Here is a 23,434-nt window from a genome sequence, read left to right on the forward strand (position 1 = left end):
TTACTCCACTGACTACCCTCGTGAAATAAAATTTTCGTTTCGCTTCGTTTCGTTTCGTTTCGATTCGTTTCTCTCTCTCTCTCTCTCTCTCTCTCTCTCTCTCTCTCTCTCTCTAGTCTCTCTCCTGGCGGCTCTTTGTTGTTGTTTCTTTCCAATCTAGTTTATCAGTACCATCATGTGCTTGTCATTGTGTATATCAGTGTCACTGAGTGTGTGTGTATATACGGTGTGTTTTCAGGTGTGTGGGGGTTTTGTTGTTGTTGTTTGTTTTTTTTTGTGTATGTGTATGTAGGAGGGATTTTTGTTTAATGTCCCGTCACACATATCGGTGATTGAAGACATTTTGTCAGTTAAAGTATTTATGAATACATTTGAGTATTATCGGTTAGAAGGGGTGGGAGATGTGAATGAATGGAGGGTTGGGGGAAACTGGGCAAATGAGTGTGAATTGAGGGTGAAATTTGAAAAAAAGGACAAAAAATCTAAATACAATTACAGGAAATTGTGTGTGTGTGTGTGGGGGTGGGGGGGGGCGCCGTGTGCGGTGTGTATGTGTGTGTGTGTGTGTGTGTGTGTTACTATCCCCATGTTCATGCCTTTATGTAGTATTGTGTACACAGGCATCAGTGTTACTACTACTGATGACTTTAAGTAGCATCGTGTAGCGGTGCATGCAATGACATATATACTGACTGATAACTTGTGTAGTATTGTGTTGGTGTAGACCCTGTTTCAGGACGGGGACTGGGTGAAAAAAAAATGCGCCAGTGCTTATCTATTATCCTCGAAAATAACAATCTCAGGCTCTCTCTCTCTCTCTCTCTCTCTCTCTCTCTCTCTCTCTCTCTCTCTCTCTCTCTCTGCGGGGTGTCCATGGCCTTCTGTCCACTGACTGTGGCTTTGTTCTCAGTCAGCGGAGAGCCACGGTCTGTCTCAGTGAAAAGTCTATCTCTCGTCTCAGTCTTTCTCGTCCATCTGTGCGACATTACTGATTTTTCCCATCATATTTTCTTTCACTATACCTATATATGATAATCAGGTTTCCGCTTTTGTAAAGAACATTTCCCGCCCCTCATTGTCAGTTACTGTGTGCATCTCTGTTAGTATATATTAGTCAGTGTATTCAGTATAGTTCGCCAGTGTGTTCAAGTTATTTGACATCATACAATATATATACAAACACATATTTGGGTGAAAGGAAATCAAATCTTGATTCTCCGCTGTGCTGATGTGTCCACTCATCGTGTATGCGTGCCCGGCTTTCAGTGACTGCCGCAGTCAGTGACTGTATGCTCCGGGTGCGTCAGTGTGTGTGTGTGTGTGTGTGTGTGTGTGTGTGTGTGTGTGTGTGTGTGTGTGTGTGTGTGTGAGACACAGAGAGAGAGAGTGTGTGTGTGTGCCTGGTGTGTGTTTGCAGTGTGTGTGTGTGTGTGTGTGTGTGTGTGTGTGTGTGTTTTCTCTGTGTGTGTGTGTGTGTGTCACGGTGTGTGTGTGTGTGTGTGTGTGTGTGAGAGAGAGAGAGAGAGAGAGAGAGAGAGAGAGAGACTCAGAGAGAGAGAGAGAGTGTGTGTGTGTGTGCCGTCAGTGTGTGTGTGTGTGTGTGTGTGTGTGTGTGCCAGTGAACTATTGGGTCTCATAACTTGACGTGACCCAGCACCTCTCAGTCAAGATTCACACTGACACACTGACACACACACACACACACACATTTTACTGAAAATATCACCACCTTGTGACACTGACACACGTCCGGTTCGTTTGCACGTGCAAATCGCCCCCAAATACTGAGAGATGATTCAGTACTGAAGATACCCACACACGCAGTACACGATGATGCAGTACGTTACTACAATGTATCTGGCTTGAACGAGTTGTAGTCCTGTATGATGGGTGTGTGGGTATCCTGAACACTACTATATGCCACTTGTGTGGGTATCATGTGTACCGCTATAAAATATCATATGCTGGTTGTGTAGGTATGATTACCAACGCTATATGCTGCATGTGTGTGGGTATCAGTCTTGAGTACCGCTGTGTGCATGGGTACGGGTATGGGTATGGGTGGAGCACTTGAGCGGGTGGAATCGCATGGACCACTGTTTCTCCCAAATGGTAAGGGAAACTACTGTATGTCTTCTTGGAGTATGTGCTGGTCGGCTTCCATCTTGATTTGTCAGTTGCACATGGTGTCGTCTGCAAATAATCTGGCCTTAGATCTGATGGACTTTGGGAGGTCACTGATGTAGAGAACGAAGAGACAAGAGCCGAAGACCGAGCCTTGAGGAACAACGTACTGAGCTGAATGGGATATATTCCGGCTGAGGTAACTCCCTCCACCACAACTGTGTGTTGCCTTACTCGAGAAAGTTTTTAATGCAGGTGTTGAGCTGACCTCTAATTCCGTAGCACTGTATTCTACTAATATACAAGCAGGGCGTGGCTGACCTTGTCGGTCAAAGGCCTTGGAGAAGACGAGTACAATTATATCCACTTGGTTTCCCTTTTCCATTTCGAATCACGGTAGTTTCGTCAATGTAGCGGAGCAGCTGTATTTCACAGGAGCTTCCACTTCCGTCGTCGGAAGCTGTGCTGTTCTGGGCAGAGGATACCATTGTTCTCCAGGTACGTCATGATGTGGCTGGTGATAATGTTCTCCATCATTTTGCAGGCTACACATGTAAGAGAGACCGTGGGCAATAATTTTCTGCCTTGTTTCGTTTTCCCCTCTTGAAGACAGGTGTGATATAAGCATGCTTCCAGTCATGTGGCAGTGTTTCGGTGTTGTAGGAACAGTGTAGTGGAGGGCCTTACAGATGACCACAACAGATGGAGAAGCACTCGGCTCAAGAATCAGCTGCGGATTGGTGAGGACAAACTGTCAGCTGCTGCAGCAGAAAAGCGAGCTCGCAGAAAAGGGACGACAGCCAACAGACCAGCATCAGCTTACACATGTGATCGCTGCGACAGAGACTGTCTCTCTCGCATTGGTCTCTACAGTCACAGGCAGGGCTGCTTGGTCCAAGCAGACAGCCCAATTAGACATTAGGTCGGATATACTCTATCCATGGTCAGCCATGACCGAAGGAGGCCTACTACTGGTAGTGGAAGAGCAGAATGAAAGCTGGGGCAATCGCTTCAGCCACTGTCTTCGGGAACCTGGTTGTGATGACATCAGGTCCACAGGCTTTGTCAGTTGGGGTTGAGTTTGAGAAGCAACTTTCTTGCTCCTTACCAGTCTCTGATATTGATGTCGCTGCATGTGGGGTTGTAGGTTAGGTCAGGTGAGGTGATGTTAAGGGACATTGCTGGTTGAAATCATTAGCTGTGATGTCTTCCTCAGTTGCATCTGAACGCACAGACTGGAACTGCTTGTGCACTGAAAACTCAGGCTTGAGCTTGTTTCTCAGTTCAGGTCAGTGATGAGCCTTCCTGTGTCTTAATTTTGTGTGTGTGTGTGTGTGTGTGTTTTCAGGCACCCGGCTTTGACTCCGCGGATCCGCCGGGCAGTATGTGCACCGGCGGTGCCGTGCCAGCCGGGTGCGGCGCGCCGGGCGGTAGGTGCAGTCACTGAGTGTGGCCTATTTTTCATGTTTTTTTTTCTTCTGTGTTCTGCCTATATCATCTTTCTATGCACTGCATTCAAGTTTTATGTATTTAGCTGTTATTCATTCTTGTTTGTTTAATTTGATTTTATTGTCATTAGTTATTCATCATGCGTATCTTATTACAATGCTTTTTTCGCGGCCTCAGTGATCAGTGCGCTGGGTCTTGTGCCGAAGCATCTGGAGGCTTAGTTTTTCAACCGAGTTCAGCAGATCAGGTGTTGCATGATTCAGTGTACTACATGGATCTGCCGTCTATACGCTCTCAGTGATATCCTTGAAAATGAAGTGAACTTTAAGTTATTCAGTTCACTAAAGCAATCTATTTGGCTCATTTATTTCATCTAATATTTTGTTTTCTTTCATTTCGATTTTGTGTGTCTATGTGGAGGTTATAGCAGCGGGCATCAGTCACCGTGACTGAAACTCTCTTTTGCCATTCAAGTTCAAAATCGAATGGTTTTATTAATGATTTAGAGTCATTGTCTAGAAGATTCTTGAACTGGTCAATAGTTTTAGCTGTTTTTGTTGAATTTTTCAGTGCATTCCATCCTTTAACTGCTCCAAAGCTAAAAGAAAACTTACGAATATTTGTTCTGCAAAATTTTGTGAAAAGGTAAGTATTTGTACTTCTGGTAACATGGAGTTTGTTAGTAGAAAAGAAGGTGCAGTATCGAATGAACTCGATCAGTACACAGCAGTCATTGCTTCATTCGGTTTTAAAATGTGTTAAAAAAAAAATATTGTTGCTTTGTCATACTTTTATTTTCTCTTGACGTTTTTTGAGAGGGTATACAAATTAACCTCAACACCGTTCACTAGCGAAGGGAGCGAATTCACTTGCAGACAATGAAACACCGACGCATTCAACAACATGGCCTCCCCAAGAAAACATGGAAATGAAAGAGGTAGATCTGTAGATAATGACATGTCTTGTCTTTCTTCTTTCACAAATCATTAAAAGCTGCCCGAACAAAGACTGTGCCAATGAACCATATTGTTTCCCCCACTACTGTATTCTTCTAATATGCACATGGACTTTAAAATAAATCCTCAACCATCACATTTTCTGTGATTCTGATTCGACACGGGTGCTGTTTGCTCTGCTTAAGTTTAATCCGACATGTAAAAACCCTCACGGCCAACCTCAGGTCATGTCTCGGGAATTTGGAAAGCGCATCGAAAAACGACAGAACTTTGGACTTTTCTTCTTTCTTCTTTCCGTTACACGGCCAACATCGACTTGCCGATGACTCTGTCGTGGTTCATGCACGATGGGTATTTTCCTGTCTCTATAACCCACCGAACACTGACATGGGTTACATGATGTTTAACGTGCGTATTTGATCTCCTGCGTGCGTATACACACGAAGGGGGTTTAGGCACTAGCATGTCTGCACATATGTTGACCTGGGAGATCGGGAAAATCTCCATTCTTTACCCACCAGGCGCCGTTACCGTGATTCGAACCCGGGAACCACAGATTGAAATTCCAACAGAATCACAGAATCACAGAAATGTTTGGCTATAGGCTAAAAGCCTTTTGCCCTCGTAATCAGTGTCCATTTAAGTGCTTTTGGATCACTTGTTGTGAACAAACCCTTGTTTAAATCTGGCATAGTGTATACTATATTTATCTACAGCTCAGTAAAGATTTAACTCTGTGGAAAATACATGGTTCTTAAACTTTTTGTCAATGTGATTTTTGAAGGCGTTTACCGATGGTGCATTGATGGTGTCATAGGAAAGGTTATTCCACAGATTTATGATACGGTTAGTAAAGAACTTGCGGAACTGGTCAGTTACGAAATGAGTTTTGTTTATTTTGAAGTTGTGCCCTCGAGTTTTATCGTAGTTAGCCATAGTAAACAATGAAGAGGTGGTGCAAGGATCATAAATATTGTGCATGATCTTATATACTTCAATGAGATCACCACTTAATCTTCTAAACACAAGGCTAGGCATATTAAAAAGAGCCAGGCGCTCCTCATAACTAAGATCACGAGTACTAATAGTATTACTAGTTATACACTTGGTAAATCTGCGTTGAACTCCTTCAATCATATTTATGTGCTTTTTAAGGTAAGGGCACCATACTGAGTTTCCATATTCAATAATGGGTCTAACCAGAGCTTTGAACAATGGAATCATGATTTCGGGAGATTTATTAGTTATAGTTCTCACAAGAAGACCAGAAATTTGATTTCCCTTTTTCACTATATTATTTATATGTGCCTTAAAGCTTAGTTCTGGGTCCATCGTGATCCCTAAATCTCTTTCCGCTATTGTACTATCCATTGTTCGAGTTACCCCCTTTTCCTGTATCGTGTACTGATACTGTGGATTATTCTTTCCAAGGTGCAGAACTTTGCATTTCTCGCTGTTAAATTGCAACAGCCAAGTATTTGTCCATTTAACCAGATTATGTATACACATTTGCAAGTGATCTCTATCTTCTATATTTCGGATGGCAGAGTAAGCCTTGGTGTCGTCTGCAAAAATTTTTACTTTACAATCTACGTCACCAGGCATATCATTTATAAAGTATATGAACAAGGTTGGGCCAAGAACACTACCTTGTGGTACACCACTAGTTACCTTAACCTTTGATGATTTACTACTATTTACACTTACAAACTGTGATCTTCCATTTAGAAAATCTCTGATCCACAATAGTAGCTTGCCTTTTATCCCATAGCCTCCTAGTTTATTCATGAGTCTGTGATGGGGAACTGTATCAAAAGCTTTCCTTAGATCAAGGTAGACTGCATCGACTGGTACCTTCTCATCTAGCATGACTAACCAATCTTGTAATGTAACAAGTAGTTGTGTAACACACGAGCGCCCTCTGGTAAATCCAAACTGTTCTCTAGATAACAGATCATGTTTGGTTAAATGTTGGCAGAGAGCGTCTCGAATAAAACCCTCAAAAACTTTACAGACAACTGATGTTAGACTGACTGGACGATAGTTACCCGCAGAATTTTTGTTACCTTTCTTAAAGATAGGACGTACTTCTGCTTCTTTCCAAGCTTTTGGTATTTCACCCTTATCTAGTGTTCTATCAAACAAGATCTTAAGTGGGTGAGCAATAACTTCAGCAAGCTCTATTAATACTCGTGGGTGTATCTCATCAGGTCCTGGGGACTTTGATGGGTTTAGGCTCTTTAGAGCTTTTTTCATCTGTTCAACTGTGACCTCCACGTTGGAGATTTCAGTAACCTCTGTCTTACATGAAAACTCTGGGACATTTACGTTACTCTCCTCGGTAAAAACACTAGCAAAAAATCTGTTTAGCACAGCTGCCTTTTCTGAGTCATTTTGTGTTAAGGTACCATCTTCCTTTATTAGATTAGCAATTTGTTCTCTTAATTTGTTCGCTTGAACCACTCGGCCCGCACACCGCACACAGACTGTTTGCTAGAGGGCTGGATTCTTGGTTCGATCTCCAGTTTCGGCAGACCTGGTGGGTGGAGGGTGGACATTTTTTCTTTCGCCATAGTCAGCATATGTGTAGGCCAGCTGGTGCCTAAAACCCCATCTTGCGTAGAAGACAGATTAGCCTATGACTGTTAGAGACCCTGCAATCAACGTAAACGTGCGGTGGGTTAGCCATGTGGAAACCTGTAAATACCCAGCATGCACCAACCATTCAGCAGTAGGTGCTCTTAAAAAAAAACACCCACACACACCCAAACAAACAAAAAAACAAACAAGACAACTTACTGTGTCGGTTATATTTATTTTCAGTGTTTGTAGATCCACACCAGTGCACTTTCCATTGCTTGATTTGTTTTGAACAGAACATCAAAAGTGTCATCACACACACACACACACACACAGTGGTCATCATGCAATGATTTTGTTACATCAGACGAAGAGTAAGGGACAAGTGTAAATCAAGTTGAATTTATTTTAAAACCAACAAAAAGCATAATAGTTTGCCTTCATATTGATGACACGACGGGCGTAATAGCTGAGTGGCCAAAGCGTTGGAGTTTCAATCTGAGGGTCCATGGCATGAATCTTGGTAAATGGCCCCTTGTGGGTAAAGGATGGAGATTTTTCCAATCGCCCATGTCAACATCTGTGCAGACCTACTTGTGCCTGAACCCCCTATGTGTATACGCGAGCAGAAGATCAAATACACTGCTGTGTACCGTCTTTTGACCAACACTAATGACCTGGCAAAGCTCCAGGAGGATCTCGGCAAGCTTGAGGTCTGGGAGAAAGAATGGGACATGGTGTTCCACCCTGACAAGTGCAGCCAGCTGCCCCTGACTAGAAACAGGAAACCAGTGAACACCAAGTACACCCTCCATAGTCACACCCTTGAACGAGTGTGCTCAGTAAATTACCTTGGGGTCACCCTGCTGTCAAACCTGTCCTGGGGAGTCCATGTGGACAATGTTTGTGTAAGGGCCAACAGAATGCTGGGCTTCCTTAGAAGGAACTTGAAGGTGTGCTCAATCAAGACAAAGGAGCTAGTGTACAAGGCCATCGTCAGGCCCATTATGGATTACGCTTGCACCGTTTGGGACCCGCACACTGACAAGCTGACCAACAAGGTGGAGAAAACCCAGCAAAGAGCAGCCGGCTTCATCCTGAACCGGCATAGAAACACATCCAGTGTTGCCGATATGCTGGATCAACTCCAGTGGACCTCCTTTCAACAATGCCGCCGCACCAGCCGACTTGCCATGCTGTATAAGATACAGAGCAGCCTGGCATGTGTAAGGTGTCACAGCCTCAAACCCCTGACTGCAAGCAACAGAACATACCACACAAATCAGTACCAGCGGATGACATGCCGCACAAATTACAGAAGCTACTGATCCTTTTCCCCCCAAATTATCCGTGACTGGAATGCCCTCCCCGCTGAGACTGTCCATTCCCCCTCCTTGGACACCTTCACCTCCGAAGATGTCCAGATCACAGTAAACACTAAACCCCTCTGCCTTTTTTTTTTTTTTTGGTGGTGTGGTGATTTGCGGGCCTGCAGCTTCACTTAGGTTGCTGCAGGGCCTTGGGCCTGAAGGCCAGAGTGCAGTTCTGCGTACAGGTACGCCTTAACCATTAGGGCCATAATCCTTTTTTTCTTTGCTGCGCCTTAACCGTTTAGGCCAAAATCCTTTTCCCCCCTTTTTTTTTCTATTTTCATCCTCTTTTCTCTCTCCCTCTCCACACTGCACACCTCCCACATGTCAATAATAGCGGGACTAACGGCTGATGGACATCGCAGGAAGAAGAAAAAGAAATACACATGTTTATGTTAAAGATCCTGTAATCCATGTCAGTGTTCAGTGGGTTATGGAAACGAGAACATACCCAGCATATTACCCCCGAAAATGGAGTATGCATGGCTGCCTACATGGCTGGGTAAAGACGGTCATACACGTAAAAGCCCACTCATATACATACGAGTAAACATGGGAGTTGCACGCCACAAAGCAACGAACGAAGAAGAAGATATTGATGACACACTCATGGCATTGACCATTTTGTAATCACAGGTTTCTCTGCTTCTCCAAGAAAGTTTATATCAGTAGTTTTTGATGTATTATGTGGATCAGCTTTACTTTCAACATTGCATTTGCTATGTTTGACATTGATACTGATAAAAAGTGATATCAACTGGATGCTAATGAATTTTTCCCTTCTATATCTTGATGCTGTTTTTGCAGGACCTGGAAGAAACCGAAAGAGACAGGTGCATGTGAATGAAAATTCTCCTGTTATCAAAGCTTTCCGTGGCTACCAGACAGAGTTGGACTCAAAACATGACAGACATGAGCGAATTGTCAAGCTTAGTCGAGACATCACCATTGAAAGCAAGCGTACAATCTTCCTTTTGCAACGATGTGCTGGGTTTGTTGACTGTTCATTTCTATGAGAGGGAGAGAAAGACATTGTGTATGTGTATGTGCATGTGTGTGAGGTGGTGGTACTAGATGTGGCAGATTTTTATTGGGCATGTGATAGCATGTGTGTGAGTGGTGAAGAGAGGCAATGTAAATTATATCAAAATGATTATAAATTGTAATAGATACTTATACAGCATTCTATCCTGAAAACTGCTGTAGGTATTTTACGAATAACATGATATTCTGAATTAAATGATATATTACACACACACACACACACACACACACACACATTTGCACATGCATGCATATCTGTGCATACACATAATCAAGCATACCACACATGTGGAGTGGTATACACTGGATGGATATGCCACAAACAAACCTAATATAGGTATGTATGAGTATGAGACTAGCATGCATTTGACAACAATTCTTATAAATGTCTCCACAGATGTGAATTTTCTGTTGTATATCATGATGCCTTCTACCTAAAATTAAAATGCATCATTACCATCACTTAGCAGCTTCCTCATCAAAAGAATAATTGGATATGACTGACAAAAAAAAAAAAAAAAAGTTTGTCAAATGCTTGTTTCCCCTTTAAATCTGATAGTGTTTGTATGTTTGATATTAATAAACAGAAACAAACCAATATTAAACGTTTTACATTTATTTATCTGTACTTCTTACTTAACTACAAGAAAGCTGATGGGAAGTGCTAATCAGCATTGGCTTTAGTTAAAGCTATGTCTTGTGTACTGGTCACATGTTTAGGAAAGGAGTGATGGATGTATCTATCATTTCACATAAATCTACACGATCCTTTCCTGTTTTTTCTGCCTGCCACCCAGGGAGGATGTTGAAGAAAAAGAGAAGGTCCTTCAGGAAGCACAAGACAGGCTTAAAGAGATCCAGAGAACCAAGTTCCTCAGTGTTGCCCTGGAGCTGGAGGGACAGGATCACTATCAGTTCATCAGAGCATACTCTCCAGGTGAGAACTCTTCTTGATTTATTCTATAAACTCACAAGGTGAGAACTCTTCTTATTTCATAGATTCATCAGGTAAGAACTCTTTTTTTCTTGGTTTATTCCTTGAACTCACCAGGTAAAAACTCTCATGGAAATCCATAAACACTCCAGGTAAGAACTATTCTTGATTTTAATCCATAAGTTGTCAGGTAAGAATTCTTGATTTATTTCATAAACTCAACAGGTAAGAACTATTCCTGATTTATTCCATAAACTCGCCAGGTAAAAACTCTTCTTGATTTATTTCACAAGCTCACCAAGTGAGAACTCTTCATGATTTTTTCTAAGAACTCATCTGGTAAGAACTTTTTTTGATTTATTTCATAAACATACCTCAGGGTTCGAATTTAGTGGGTGTCCAGGTACAAATGCTACGAAACATTGGCTTGGACACGCAAATTTTCTGTTGAGAGTGCCCATTTGGCACTAAAAAACTGATAGAGGCGAAAGAAAATTAATTAAAAGACACACCAAGAAAGCAAGTGTGAACACAGTCGATCGAAATGTAAAGTGTCATCTGCTGCAGTTCGCTTTGTAGAGCAGCATCTTTGCGCATACGCGATTGGATGTTGACGTTCATGGCGCATTAGCAACAAACGATGTTTCCCATCTGCAATGTTAATAGAAAGGCTCCCGAAAAAGAGACGAAAGCTCAGGATGACAAAAAGAATAAACAGCAGGAATACAAGTCAAAGCACCAGCGCGATGAAGCCTGGCAGAAAGACTTTCCTTGGCACACCGTTGAAATGAAGGAAGATGGCACCCAAGAGCTTGTGTGTGTACCGTGTCGGAAGGAGACCAGAGGGGAGGGATTGGAAAAGCAAAAACTGAACTTGATGGATCAAAAGTGATCAGAAGGTTCACACTCAGGAGGCACTCCCAGTCTCAAGCACACAAGTTGTCTGTGGAAAGACAAGAATCAAGAAAAAAGGTTGTGTCAGAGACAGCAGGGAGAGCTCTGCTCTATTGAGCAAGTTGTGGCTGAAAGAGTAAAGAAGCTATCAACAGGCCCATGGGGTTCAGGCGTGTGCACATTTTGAATGCAGTTTTCCAAACATCAACACAAATGCAAATTATAACTCATTCAGAGATTTTACTTCATTTTCTTATGCTGGCACCCAAAATCCCAATTGGGCACACAAATGTTTTGTCCAGAGTGCCTGACTGGCACTAATAAAAAAAAAAAAAAAAAAGGAGTTAAATTTGATCCCTCTACCAAATACTAACCAGGTGAGAACTCTTCTTGATTTGTTCCATATACCCAGCAGGTAAGAAATCTTGATTTATTCCATATACTCATCATGTGATAACTCTTCTTGATTTATTCTATCTCACCTGGTAAGAAGTCTGCTTTTATTCCATAACTCACCATAAACTGGAAGTGTCCAGATCGAAAACACAGAAAGGTGTCTTCATCTGTGTGCAGGTTTGCAGGAGTACGTTGAGGCTGTCTCCTTCTATCACTACCTGAGGGATGGGCAGCTTGTCACCCTGTCTGAAGTGGAGAGTGATCTGGTGTTTCCCAGACCGCCTGCTTCAGTTGTTGCAAAACCTGTTCCTGGCAGTGACGTTGACAGTACGGGGACGGTTGTCTCCTCAACTTCTGGTATCAGTAACGTCACAGCTGTCAACAAGGCAGAGAAAGGAGAGAAGGCAGAGGAAAGCAGCAGACCTTCACCCCACGCTTCTGAAGTTAGCAGCACGAGCGATACAACAGCAGCAGGAGACAACCACCAGAACAGTGGCAATGAAGTAACGGGTGAAAATGTATTTGTCACTGTCCCTCCTATGGAGTTTATGCTTGGCATTGCTGATTTGACTGGAGAGCTCATGCGCACAGCTATCATGAGTGTCAGTGCTGGAAACTTGGACTACCCTATTCAGATCTGCGATTTTATGCGAGTAATCCATGATTCTTTCATGTCATATGGAAACACAGCTCGTGAGCTTTCTCGCAAGATGGCAACATTGAGGCAAAGTTTGCAGAAAGTGGAGGGTGCATGTTACACACTGAAAGTGCGAGGGTCTGAGATTCCAAAGCACATGTTAGCAGACATCTTCCAGGATGAGGCATTTGTAGAAGACGCAGAAGTCTATGAATAAGACCACAACACTAACACACTAAGGACGGTTACACTGTGAAAGAACTAATGGTGAGAGAATTGTTCAGTATGAACAGATATCATAAAAGCAAAAATCTTTTGGAGGTTATAGGGCGGTCTGATGTTAATACAGTAATGAAAGAGTATTTTTCTTTCTTTTCATGTCTTTCCACCTGTGTGATTTTAGACGGAAGAGATAAGTTTGAAAGTGGTTGCTTGCTTGTTCCATTGTGTATGAATCGGGAAGAGTGCATGTTTTTTTTGTGTGTGTTTTTTTTTGCATTTCTTTTTGTGATTCATAAATTAGTTTTGTATTCTAACAGAAACAAATCAGTCTGTTCACTGCATGCTTTGCATGTTGTGTTCGCTTTTCATGAATGTGTGTTTGTACACTTGTGAATCTTGAGGTGCTGTTACAGCAATGAGAAGTATGTAAAATATGATAAATATAAAATCCAAAGCAGTTTATGTCAGGAGAATGTTCGTAAGATAGAATAATATTAGTAATGAAACCAAACCAAAACAAAACAGAACAAAACAAAACAAACAAAAAAAATCTGTCTAGTCAAACTCAGGTGCCATCACGGGTGTGCAAGACAGGTTTGAAATAAGATTCTAGAATTCTGAGAATAATGAAAACTATATACCAGCAAAGATTATGTACAGTGAAATTACTGAGAACACATACATGCACCAATCATGAAGTGTGATGAGAATTTTGGTTTCCCAACCCCCTCACACACGTATACACACATATGACAAGGATTTTATCGGTTAAAAGTATGTGTTCTTGGCAAGAAAATGGCTGTCAGGTTAATGTTTTAATGAGAATTGAAGTGTGACAGAAATTCTCAGGGCAGCACTGTCTCAGTGTCTGACTGATGTTTGCCATTAGTTATGGGTTCATTTTGTTTTGTTTGTTATCTCTTGGCATTTTAATTACCTGTTTTTTTAAAGATATATCATACACAGCATTGTGTTTAATATTATTCTTTGTTTGACTAAAATCATTGTAAAAGAACATTTTGCTTGTATCTTTGATTAGAAAAAAATGAAAAGAGTGAAAAACATTTTTTGGGTAGCTTCTTTCTTGGAAAACAGAAAACATAGTCTTTTGTATTATTTGAAATGACGCTCCTTCCCTAAGAAAACAACAAAATTGTTATGTATTTTGCTGTTGCCATATTTTTTCTTAACTTTTATTGTGTATAACACAACTGACAAGGGCATAATAAAACTTAGTGATCCAGTCACACTGTATGTGTGCATCTTATTTTGCATTTTGAAATCTATTTGTAATTTATTTTCTGGTGGTGTTATGTACGATATTTGTACACTGTTGTGTTTAGTTCAGTTTTAATTCCATATTCCATATAAAATCACATGAACTTGTCTTCAGCACTGTGGTGGGCAGTGTATTGCGAGCATCACAAACTGACAGATTGTGTGTAAGCGGCTGGTTCAGTCTCTGCCTACAATTAGATCAGTTCAGTTTGTTCTTTTTTTTTTAAACTGATTTTTTTTTTAATCAGAAATATTTTAAAAAACCAATTTTGCTCTGTGTGTGTGTGTCCGTGTGTGTGTGAAGGCAGGAGACATGCCAGGACTTTGATAATGTCAGCACTTGTTACGCTTTATGTGCCTGTGACTCTTGTGTCATGGCTTACACATCTTATTAAGTTTCTTAAAGTAAAACCAAAGTGTACTGACCGTCAGAAAAAAAAAAAAATTGAAACTGGAGGAGCAATTGTCTGTGCAGTGGTTATTGTCATGGACTGGTTTGTGGTTGGTTAGTGTATACTCATCTTGTGCCTCTATAATTTGCGTAAATATACTGTTTTTTCACCAAATTATATGTGGACGCATCTGGAAATACTGAAGTAAGTTCCCTTTCTTTGCAGTTAGTTCAACGAGTTGAGCCAAAACTTGTGAATTTTGAGTTTTTCAAATCACCTCACCAATATCACATGTATCTGTTACTCTCGGGCCTGGTTCATATCAGGACAGATTATACCAGGATCCCTTGATCATAACCGAACTTGTCATGGGGTGTCAAGCCAAATATTTGTATTTCTTTTTTATCACAACAGATTCTCTGTGTGAAATTTTGGCCGCTCCCCAGGGAGAGCGCATCGCTACACTACAGCGCCACCAATATTTTTGTGTTTTTTCCTGCGGGCAGTTTTATTTGTTTTTTCTATTGAAGTGGATTTTTCAACAGAATTTTGCCAGGAACAACCCTTTTGTTGCTGTGGGTTCTTTTATGTGCGCTAAGTGCATGCTACACACGGGACCTCAGTTTATCGTCTCATCCGAATGACTAGCGTCCAGACCACCACTCAAGGTCTAGTGGAGGAGGAGAAAATAACGGCGGCTGAGCCGTGATTCAAACAAGCACTCAGATTCTCTCGCTTCCTAGGCGGATGTGTTACCTCTAGGCCATCACTCCATCGAACATATCCCCAAAGCATTATTATCCTTGTAAATAATGTGGCTTCTTCTGATTTAACCTTGGTCATTCTGACACTCTAGCCTCTTTCATTTCTGGTCTCAAAACTCACCTCTTCCCTCAGCAATAAGTTCAGTTGTGCCAGGTCCACGTCTTTGTGTGTGGTGTGCTTGACTATGTGTTTATACATGTATATGCATGTGTACACTTACACATATATGAATGTGTATGTTTGATCGTGCATGCACATATGTCAGTGTGTGTGTGTATGTGTGTGTACATCTCTGCATGTGTGTGCCAATGTGTGCATATGTGTGGAGGGCAGCTGCTATGTACATATGTATGTTAAAATGCATGTATGCAGTGTGTGTCTTTGGCTTGTTAGTTGCAATTTGATGTGTGAATGTAAAATTGATGTAATGTTTTATGTAAACAATAGCACCTGAAGCAGATTTCTGGATAGTGTGCTTTATAAGTATCCATTATCATTTTTCTTATGCCCTGTTCTTGTGGCAACCAGAAGTTCAGTTTCCTGTCACTGTTATCATCTTTGCTCATTTTTTAATATAGAAAACTCTGTTACTACTGCTAATGCTCTCCTTTCATTGTTAACTCAATTCCAGTTTCCATTTTATTTCCTTGTTGTGGCTGGTTAAAGTCATCATTGCTGCTAGATAAATGTGGCCATTGTTTTGAGGGACATGTGGTCACACGTTTCCACTTTGGAACAGGCATTTGCTTTTTTGGGGGCGCTGCAGTTCAGCAATTACATTCATTTGGAGAGAGTTACTGAGGTAATTTCCTGTCAGGCCCCAGCAGTCAGTGAGTGCTGGTTTCTCATGCAGTTCCATCAGGCATTTCTGTCCAGTATGCTTCTACTGGCACAGTTACTTTTACCCTGCCAATTAGGGGGGATGTTTTCTGCTTTTAGAAAGCAGAACACATTGACTTGAACTTTCCTGCATTTGTAAACCATCAAAACTTGACATGGTTTTTGGTAAAGAGTAATGTAGATAGAAAGAGAGAGGGAAGGCTTTATATGTATGGTCTGTGTGTGTGTGTGTGTGTGTTTTAAGAGAGAGAGAGCTGTATAAACAGTTTTGTTATTACTTTAATGAGTTAATGAAACAAGAAGACAAATTAGGCCAAAAAAAAGTACACACACGCTTGCACTCTTAAAAAGAACTAAGGCAACAAAATACATGTACATGTACACTCTAATATGGAATGTACAAAAGATTGCACTGAGTATAAAATAATGTATATATATATATATATATATATAGCATCATCATCATCCTGAGCATAGCACCGTCAGGGAAGACAATGCTCATGCGCCGTGTTGTGGAGCCAGCTTCTTGAACTGCAGCGTCTGGTTTTGCAGGGTATGCAGAGAGGTGGGAAAGGAAGCCTTCTAATTTTGGGGTGTTGTTTTTTTTTGGCTCACCTGCTTTTCACATCAAAAAGATGATCTTACCTTACTTGAGGTATACATGGACACTCGAGTATGCCAGATTTTCAGTCAAGGGAAGCAATCATGTTTTTTTTTGTTGCCAGAATGCAAATTTAGGTTATCGACCTGCTGGAACTGATTCCCCCAGCTTTGTTACATGATCACTACACCAGTTTATCAGTCTGCTCTCTTTAGATTAAGGCAAAAGCTTGAGTGTCCATATTCTGTATATAATTTCATTTCCTTTTTTATTTAACCAAGCATCGGTACAATTTAAAACTTCCAGCAACTTTGAACTCTCACCTTTAACTTGAGATGAAAATGGTAGCAGTCCTGCAAATATGCTTATAGAAAAAGAACACTTTTATTTGAGCTGGCTGATTGTTTTTTTGTTGTTTTTTTTAATTATTAATATCTATTTATTTGTTTATTTTTTACATTGTTGACTTGTCAGAAACCATTGTACTCTTGAATCAAGTGTACAAGAGACACCAAAACTAACACTATCAAAAAATCTTTTGGGGCTGTGGACAGTCGATACATTGCCTTTTTCAATACAATATCTAAGACAAATGAAAATGACACTTGGTCAGTCAATTATAAGTTCAGTTTAAATATTGCATCAATCAAATCACTTTGCAGACAAGACTTAAATTAACTGTTACCAGCCCACGTACCATGGTGCAACCATCCAAACAAATCTAGCCTTGGAGTGTAATGATTGTCTGTCAGAACCAAATGGGTTTCAAAGCAGGGTTTCATATGCACATGGCGTGATTTCTGCTCTGCAGACCCACTTAACATATTCTGTTCATGTCTAACATCTTCATAGTAAAGGCAGCATATTTGTGAAACAGTGATTCGTTCCCTTGACTTCAATCCTGGACGTTCAGCGTCAGAATGTACAAAGTAGAGCCTGACTGATCACTTTGTACTAAAGGTAGGCTACTTTTCAGGACATAGTAGAGTCAGACTTATCACTCTGTACTAAAGATGTGCTAATTTTCATGACAAAAATACATTCAGTGAGAAAAAATTAGTTCCTGTATAAAATGCATAAATTCTAAATGTAGACACATGCAAAACCTTTAGGAACATTTTTCAGAACACACACAGTGCTCAAATGGAAACTGTAATATTTACAAACTTGTCTCTATATGTGAGTACAGCGTTAACGTTTCACAAAATGAAGTTTGATCTTAATAAAACAAAAGAAACTGAGATTCAAAATACACAAAAATTCATATTCCATTCATCCTCCATGCAGACGGAAAATAATTACCTGCGCTCAGTAACTGTATGAAGTGTTTGTGATTGATTTCATGTATGTGTGTACATGTGTGTGTGTGTGGCATATGCACATATCTTGATTTTATACATGTACTGAGATGATAAAAGCAGAAGAAAAGGGTGACCGCATCAAAACATAGCACAAGAAAACAGCAACGGCAGAGACAAGTGTATCTTAACACACAAAAGCATGCTCTTTTCAGCATTGACAAAGGAGCAGAAATAAGATTGTAAAAAAAAAAATCAAAAAAAAAAAAAAAAAATCACAACCTTTGATTTTAGCACAGCATAGAAAATACCAAAAACACACTACATGGCCATTACTCATGAAATAAGTTCCTTGTCAAAACCACTTCCATCAGTTTTCACTCAGATTCACATATTTCACACATACATATACACACACATGCATACATACCATCCTTGCAAATCACTCTTTTTTGAGTATACATCCACAAGCACACACACAAGTACATGCATTCACACACAAACTTATTCCATGAATACACAAGCAAGCCGTTACACATACACAGTAATCACAAATACGAGATATAATCAGGTACAAGAATCTCACAATATCTGCATGAAACTGGTTGGCTGGCAGCTAACCAGCATCACAATAGTGTACTCTGCATGTAACTTCATCACACACAGATGAGGAGCAGCCCCTCAACCACAAAGTCAGAACATCACAAAATCACAGGAGAAAAAAGAAAACAATAAGAGAATATACATGATGCAATGAAAGTAACAATTAATGTAAACAGAATTTGGATTTGAAAAAAAAAAAAATCAACAAAATGAAACATGCTTAAAAAAGTGAGGAACTTGTGTTAATATTGTATTAAGTAGACTGAGCCTTAATTACACAGAAACAACTGACACATATCCCTGAAAGGTTGACTAGATACACACCCCCACCTACATCCTCCTGTCTTCAACCCCTCCCTAAAAAAATCTTATTTCATTCAGGAACTGACTACCAAAACTTGCTAGCATCATGACACTCATTTTACTTTTTGAAAGTCAAGATCACTGATGACAATGCACACATCTTTTAGCTTGTATTTTCATTAGAAATCCATTTGTTCAAAATAAATACATCAATCAAAAAAGAAAACAACAACAACAACAAAACCCCAACAAAAATCAAAGACTGGTGCAAAATAAAGAACTACTGGCCTACAATTAATTCCTGTGGAACTGCACATTTGTAGCCATGAGCAAGCTCACCTTCCCACTCACACACACATGCTCTAATTACAAACTGGATTCTGCAAACTAATAACTGCCGATCTTTCAAGAAAAGTTGCGTAGCTCTGTTGTTCACTAATACTGTACTATCTGCATTGATTTTTTTTTTTTTTTGAATAATGGAGGCTAGAGGAGGGACAAACAAGGAGAGCTGACATTAAAAAAAAAAAAAAAAGAATAAAAAATGCACAAATGACAGAATATTCTGATCTGGCCATTGGCTGTGTGAGCAATCCGAGTGGCTTTGTGCAGAATTGTCACAAGCAGCACAGCAGTCTTAGTATTTTACACAATTACTTCACACCATTTCTCTCCCGTGAGAAGTCTGTCTGGGCATTCACTCTCCTTCGCTGACGCTTCAGCTTGGCAAGGTCTTCACCAAAGACGTCCCCAGTCCGCAGAGCCGAAATCAAGTCGTCAAATTCTCCTGACAAAATCAGTCAAGCATTTCATTAACATGTACAATGAATGTCTCATGTAATAAAAACAACGCAGATAAAAGAACAGTGATACTTATAAAACTATTGGTGATAACTTTATCATCTTAATTTCTCAATATTAAATTTCTCTCATTCACTTCTCTTTATCTCATATATTTCTCGCTTGCCGTGTGTAATTCATAAAGAATTTTCATCTGATGATTTGTTACCAGCAGAGCAGGTAAGTTCCAAGTGTTGAGAAATTTGTGTCACTGTTTCAGATGGAATGTCTTCTTTCTGCATTTTAATATGCGCCTCCCTAAACAATAATGCTAAGAGAGCTGCCTTGCACCAGATACTGGTGAATCAAGCATATCTGGACATGGTGACAGGAATATGGACACCACTTTAACTCTTTCCCTGCCAAAGGCGTCTTTAGTTGACGAGACAGTGCACTGCCATGGGCAACTTTAGTTGACATGTTGACATCAAGGGTCATGTTAACAAGACCTTTTTTCATATTGTAACAATTCTTGACAGCTGCAGCCAGTTTCCCCACTAACAGAACAATGATTAACCTTTGCTCCCTGACCCAGTTTGAAGTGAACAAGTCCACTGTGCTGTTTTGACATGAACTGAAGCCTGTGAGTGAGAGCATCGTTTCTAAAATATTTGGCGCTGGGGAGCATTTTTCACACAGAAACTTGGTGGTGAAAGAGTTAAGAGCTAACATTACACCTGACAATGCTTGGTGTCGGAAAATTCCTCAAAAAGGGCAGTGGGCAGTATATGTATATCAGTATCAGGTGGATTTTTCTGAGTGTTTGATCGACAAATACTGACTAATGACAGAATGAATGACAGAATGTGGGGAGATGTCAGCATTCCTGGATAGGCTCTGTGGCTTTGTGTCACCAAACAGCTCAACACACTTTTCAACATTTTTCAGTGGTGGGAGTGAAAAAACAATCATTTAGGTTCAACCTATTGCATTGACCTCTTTGCATACCGGAACTTGTGAGTTGCACATTTTCTCCATGTTCAAAATTTCAGGTCAGGTCACGTCATGGCACTCAGAAGTTCCCCTGCCCTCCCACTGTTGTTGGTTTTTTTTTTTGTTTTTTTTTTTCCAGAGTTCAAGCTGAGTTAAGTAAGTGAACAAGACTACTCGAACATGCTTTTCCCACCTTTGCTAATGGATCAGTTTGTCTTTAAATCAGGATCTGTTGCAAAATAAGCATATTTTGTTTGACTGAAACTTTCACCCACCTTTCTCTGGATTTTCTGGAGCAACAGTGACTTTCTGGTCAGCTTGAATACTGCTGCCCCTCCTCAGTAATGACCGCTTCTCTCTCTCTTTCTTCATCTGAATTTCCAACAGAAATCAAAACAAAGCAACTGAAAGTATGTATATTATGTTAAGAACTATCTAAAGAATATTTTTCATACACCCTAAATGATTTGGCAATAAATGGTATATGCAGTATCTGCTGTGTAAATACACAGATAAAGTGATAAATGCTTTTACATACTGGATTATATGTTTGTGTTGCAATCATTTGTTCATTTTAGAAATCCAGTGTTTGATAACAAGAATTCCAGTTGTACAGTTTTAGTCAATTCAAGCAAAGGACTGAATCAGAAGAATATTATGAGTTTCAAAATGTGAAAACAAATGAACAGGTCATGTCTTGGCTGGAAGTGACCAAAAACAATCTGCAAACTAAGGCTTCCAAATATTTTCCTTTTCAAAACTCTACAAAATTCACACAAACAAGTAATGAAAGTATAAAAGAAAAACAAATTAATTGGTCACCATTTACACAAAGGTATATAAAAACATTGCTTTGCAAACAAACAAGCAACATGCATTTCTGGAGTGGAAAAAAAAGAAATGATGCTTTTGCTATACCTGCTCTTCAATCTTTTTTCTTTTATCTTCCTCTTCCTTTTGTTTCTTGAGCTTGTCGTTCTCTGTCTTGGCATCTCCAAAAGAGGTGAGGAAGGCGTCAAAGACACCAAAGAACACATCAGGCTGGACCGTCTTGCTGTCCTCGCAGAAAGACTTCAACACAGACTCATACTGGGGAACAAAAACAAGGCGAACCCTCATTATCTGCTGATATTGTAGTGTTGATTGTAAGAAACAACTGTGTTTGAAAACATTTGACAAAGTAATTCATTTAATATAATGCACACACACACACACACACAGTTCTCTCTCTCTCTCTCTACACACACACACACTCACCCACACACACACACATTCACACACACACACACACATGCACACACATACACACTCACACAAACAAACACTTATTCTCCCTCCCATGCAGCCATCACTACAGACCTTGCTCTTCATTTCAGATAAAGCCTCCTCCATCTCTGTGAAGCTGTAGCTTGCCACAGTACAGAAGTCCTGCATCACCGTCACAAACCGATCATGCGGGTTCTCCAGTTTTGTCTTGAAGAAATCCACCTCCTGCACACAGTATTTACATATGCATTTACATGTCATGCATGCTGGAGTGCCTGTGGCAGTGGGGGTGGGAGACAAGAACAGGGACTGGTGAAGACTGACTGACAAGACTGTCTTTCACATGTTGATGTACTTTATTGTCAGACTGTGGAACTTTGATAACAAAGAAAAGACTCCTTTTTTAAGGTCACAAAACAGAAGAAATGATCTGCGAATACAGAAAAAATAGCTCTATGCAATCATTTCACCCATGAAAATGGAACATGGCTGCATTAATGACATGATAAAAATGGTCATACACATAAAAGCTCATGAGTGAACACAGAGTTGCAGTCCACAAATGCAGAAGAAACAGCAATGGTTTGAATCACAGAAAAAAAAAGTTTAAAAACATACCAGAGTAAATACTGTACAAAGACTGAATACATTAGACTGACCACAAACTAAGCTATATATCAACCATATGTACATTCTCCGAAAAATTTAACTGCACACTGTCATCATCTTTACATCAACGGGTAGAATATATTCAAGACAGAGTAACATGAATCATTATACAGAAAAGCACAACATTAATCAAATCTATATACAAATACTGAAGTCAGATTGAAGAGAAGAATGTTCTGTACCTTTTCAATATCGTGGAGACCCTTTTTCAATGCTGCCATCTCTTGTTCCAAATCTTTGAAGCTACAAAACAAAACCCCAAGTATATTTTTATAGCACCAATGTATTTTATAGCTAGTACCAATAACATACGTATGTAATCCTGTACAGATATAGTAACAGACAAACAATTAAAACAAACCAGACCCATATGCATATGTATTAATAAACTTAAGGCCATGCCTCAGTTGTCATAATGACGATGGGTGCAATAACCGAGTGGTTTAAAGTGCTGGACTTGCAATCTGAGGGTCCCACGTTCAAATCTCAGTAACGTCACCTGGTGTTACTGGTAAAGGGTGGAGATATTTCTGATTTCCCAGGTTAACAAATGTGCAGACCTGCTAATGCCTGAACCCTCTTCATGAGTGTATGCATACAGAAGAACAAATATATGCTTTAAAGATCCCGTAATCCATGTCAGTACTTGGTGGGTTATGGAAACAAGAACATACACAGCATGCACACCCCTGAAAACGGAGTATGGCTGCCTACATGTGGGGGTAATAAATAAAAACGGTCATACACGTAAAATGTTACATGTCTGTATGAGTGTGTATGTGTGCATGACCTAAACCTAATTGAATGACACAGGAAACAAATGATGTGCGACTGATGGCATCTGTCAGTCACTTAGAGCTTGGTCTGTGACTAAGCAGGCATTATACAAGTATCTATATCCTCATCATCAACAAAAAGCAAACGTTATCCAAACCAAGAAACAATTAAGAAAGCAAGAAACCTTTGAGTCAGTCATTACAGTTTGGAGGCTTTTCTGTCACATGAAAATCAAATAGAACTTAACTCAAACCTCTTCATAA

At 40.2% G+C, this 23,434-nt stretch overlaps 2 protein-coding genes across 7 annotated transcripts in view; one reads left to right on the forward strand and one right to left on the reverse strand.

Moving 5' to 3' along the window:
* The first annotated feature begins 148 nt into the window (after positions 1-148).
* On the forward strand, positions 149-16,035 carry LOC143280971 (translin-associated protein X-like). 3 transcript variants are annotated; one of them, XM_076585817.1, is made up of 5 exons: positions 149-238; positions 3,473-3,554; positions 9,287-9,470; positions 10,321-10,460; positions 11,925-16,035. In XM_076585817.1, the coding sequence occupies exons 1-5, from the start codon at positions 176-178 to the stop codon at positions 12,599-12,601; spliced, it is 1,146 nt and encodes a 381-aa protein (XP_076441932.1). In that variant the 5' UTR covers positions 149-175; the 3' UTR covers positions 12,602-16,035. The 3 variants fall into 3 exon arrangements, with proteins under 3 accessions (XP_076441932.1, XP_076441933.1, XP_076441934.1); XM_076585818.1 differs by lacking the exon at positions 149-238 and adding an exon at positions 2,074-2,112; XM_076585819.1 differs by lacking the exons at positions 149-238; positions 3,473-3,554 and adding an exon at positions 4,427-4,510.
* Positions 16,036-18,188: 2,153 nt separating this feature from the next.
* LOC143280970 (disheveled-associated activator of morphogenesis 1-like) overlaps positions 18,189-23,434 on the reverse strand; it is a 65,835-nt gene continuing 60,589 nt past the window's right edge. For all 4 annotated transcript variants that reach the window (XM_076585815.1, XM_076585812.1, XM_076585813.1 and 1 more), the window contains 5 exons: positions 22,577-22,637; positions 21,819-21,950; positions 21,378-21,548; positions 20,735-20,831; positions 18,189-19,473 (listed from right to left, as the gene is read on the reverse strand). In XM_076585815.1, the coding sequence (XP_076441930.1) occupies positions 19,340-19,473; positions 20,735-20,831; positions 21,378-21,548; positions 21,819-21,950; positions 22,577-22,637 (595 nt within the window). In that variant the 3' untranslated portion in view covers positions 18,189-19,339. The remainder of the gene's footprint in view (positions 19,474-20,734; positions 20,832-21,377; positions 21,549-21,818; positions 21,951-22,576; positions 22,638-23,434) is intronic.

Source organism: Babylonia areolata, chromosome 4 (genome assembly GCF_041734735.1).
Source record: "Babylonia areolata isolate BAREFJ2019XMU chromosome 4, ASM4173473v1, whole genome shotgun sequence".
NCBI lineage: Eukaryota > Metazoa > Mollusca > Gastropoda > Neogastropoda > Buccinidae > Babylonia > Babylonia areolata.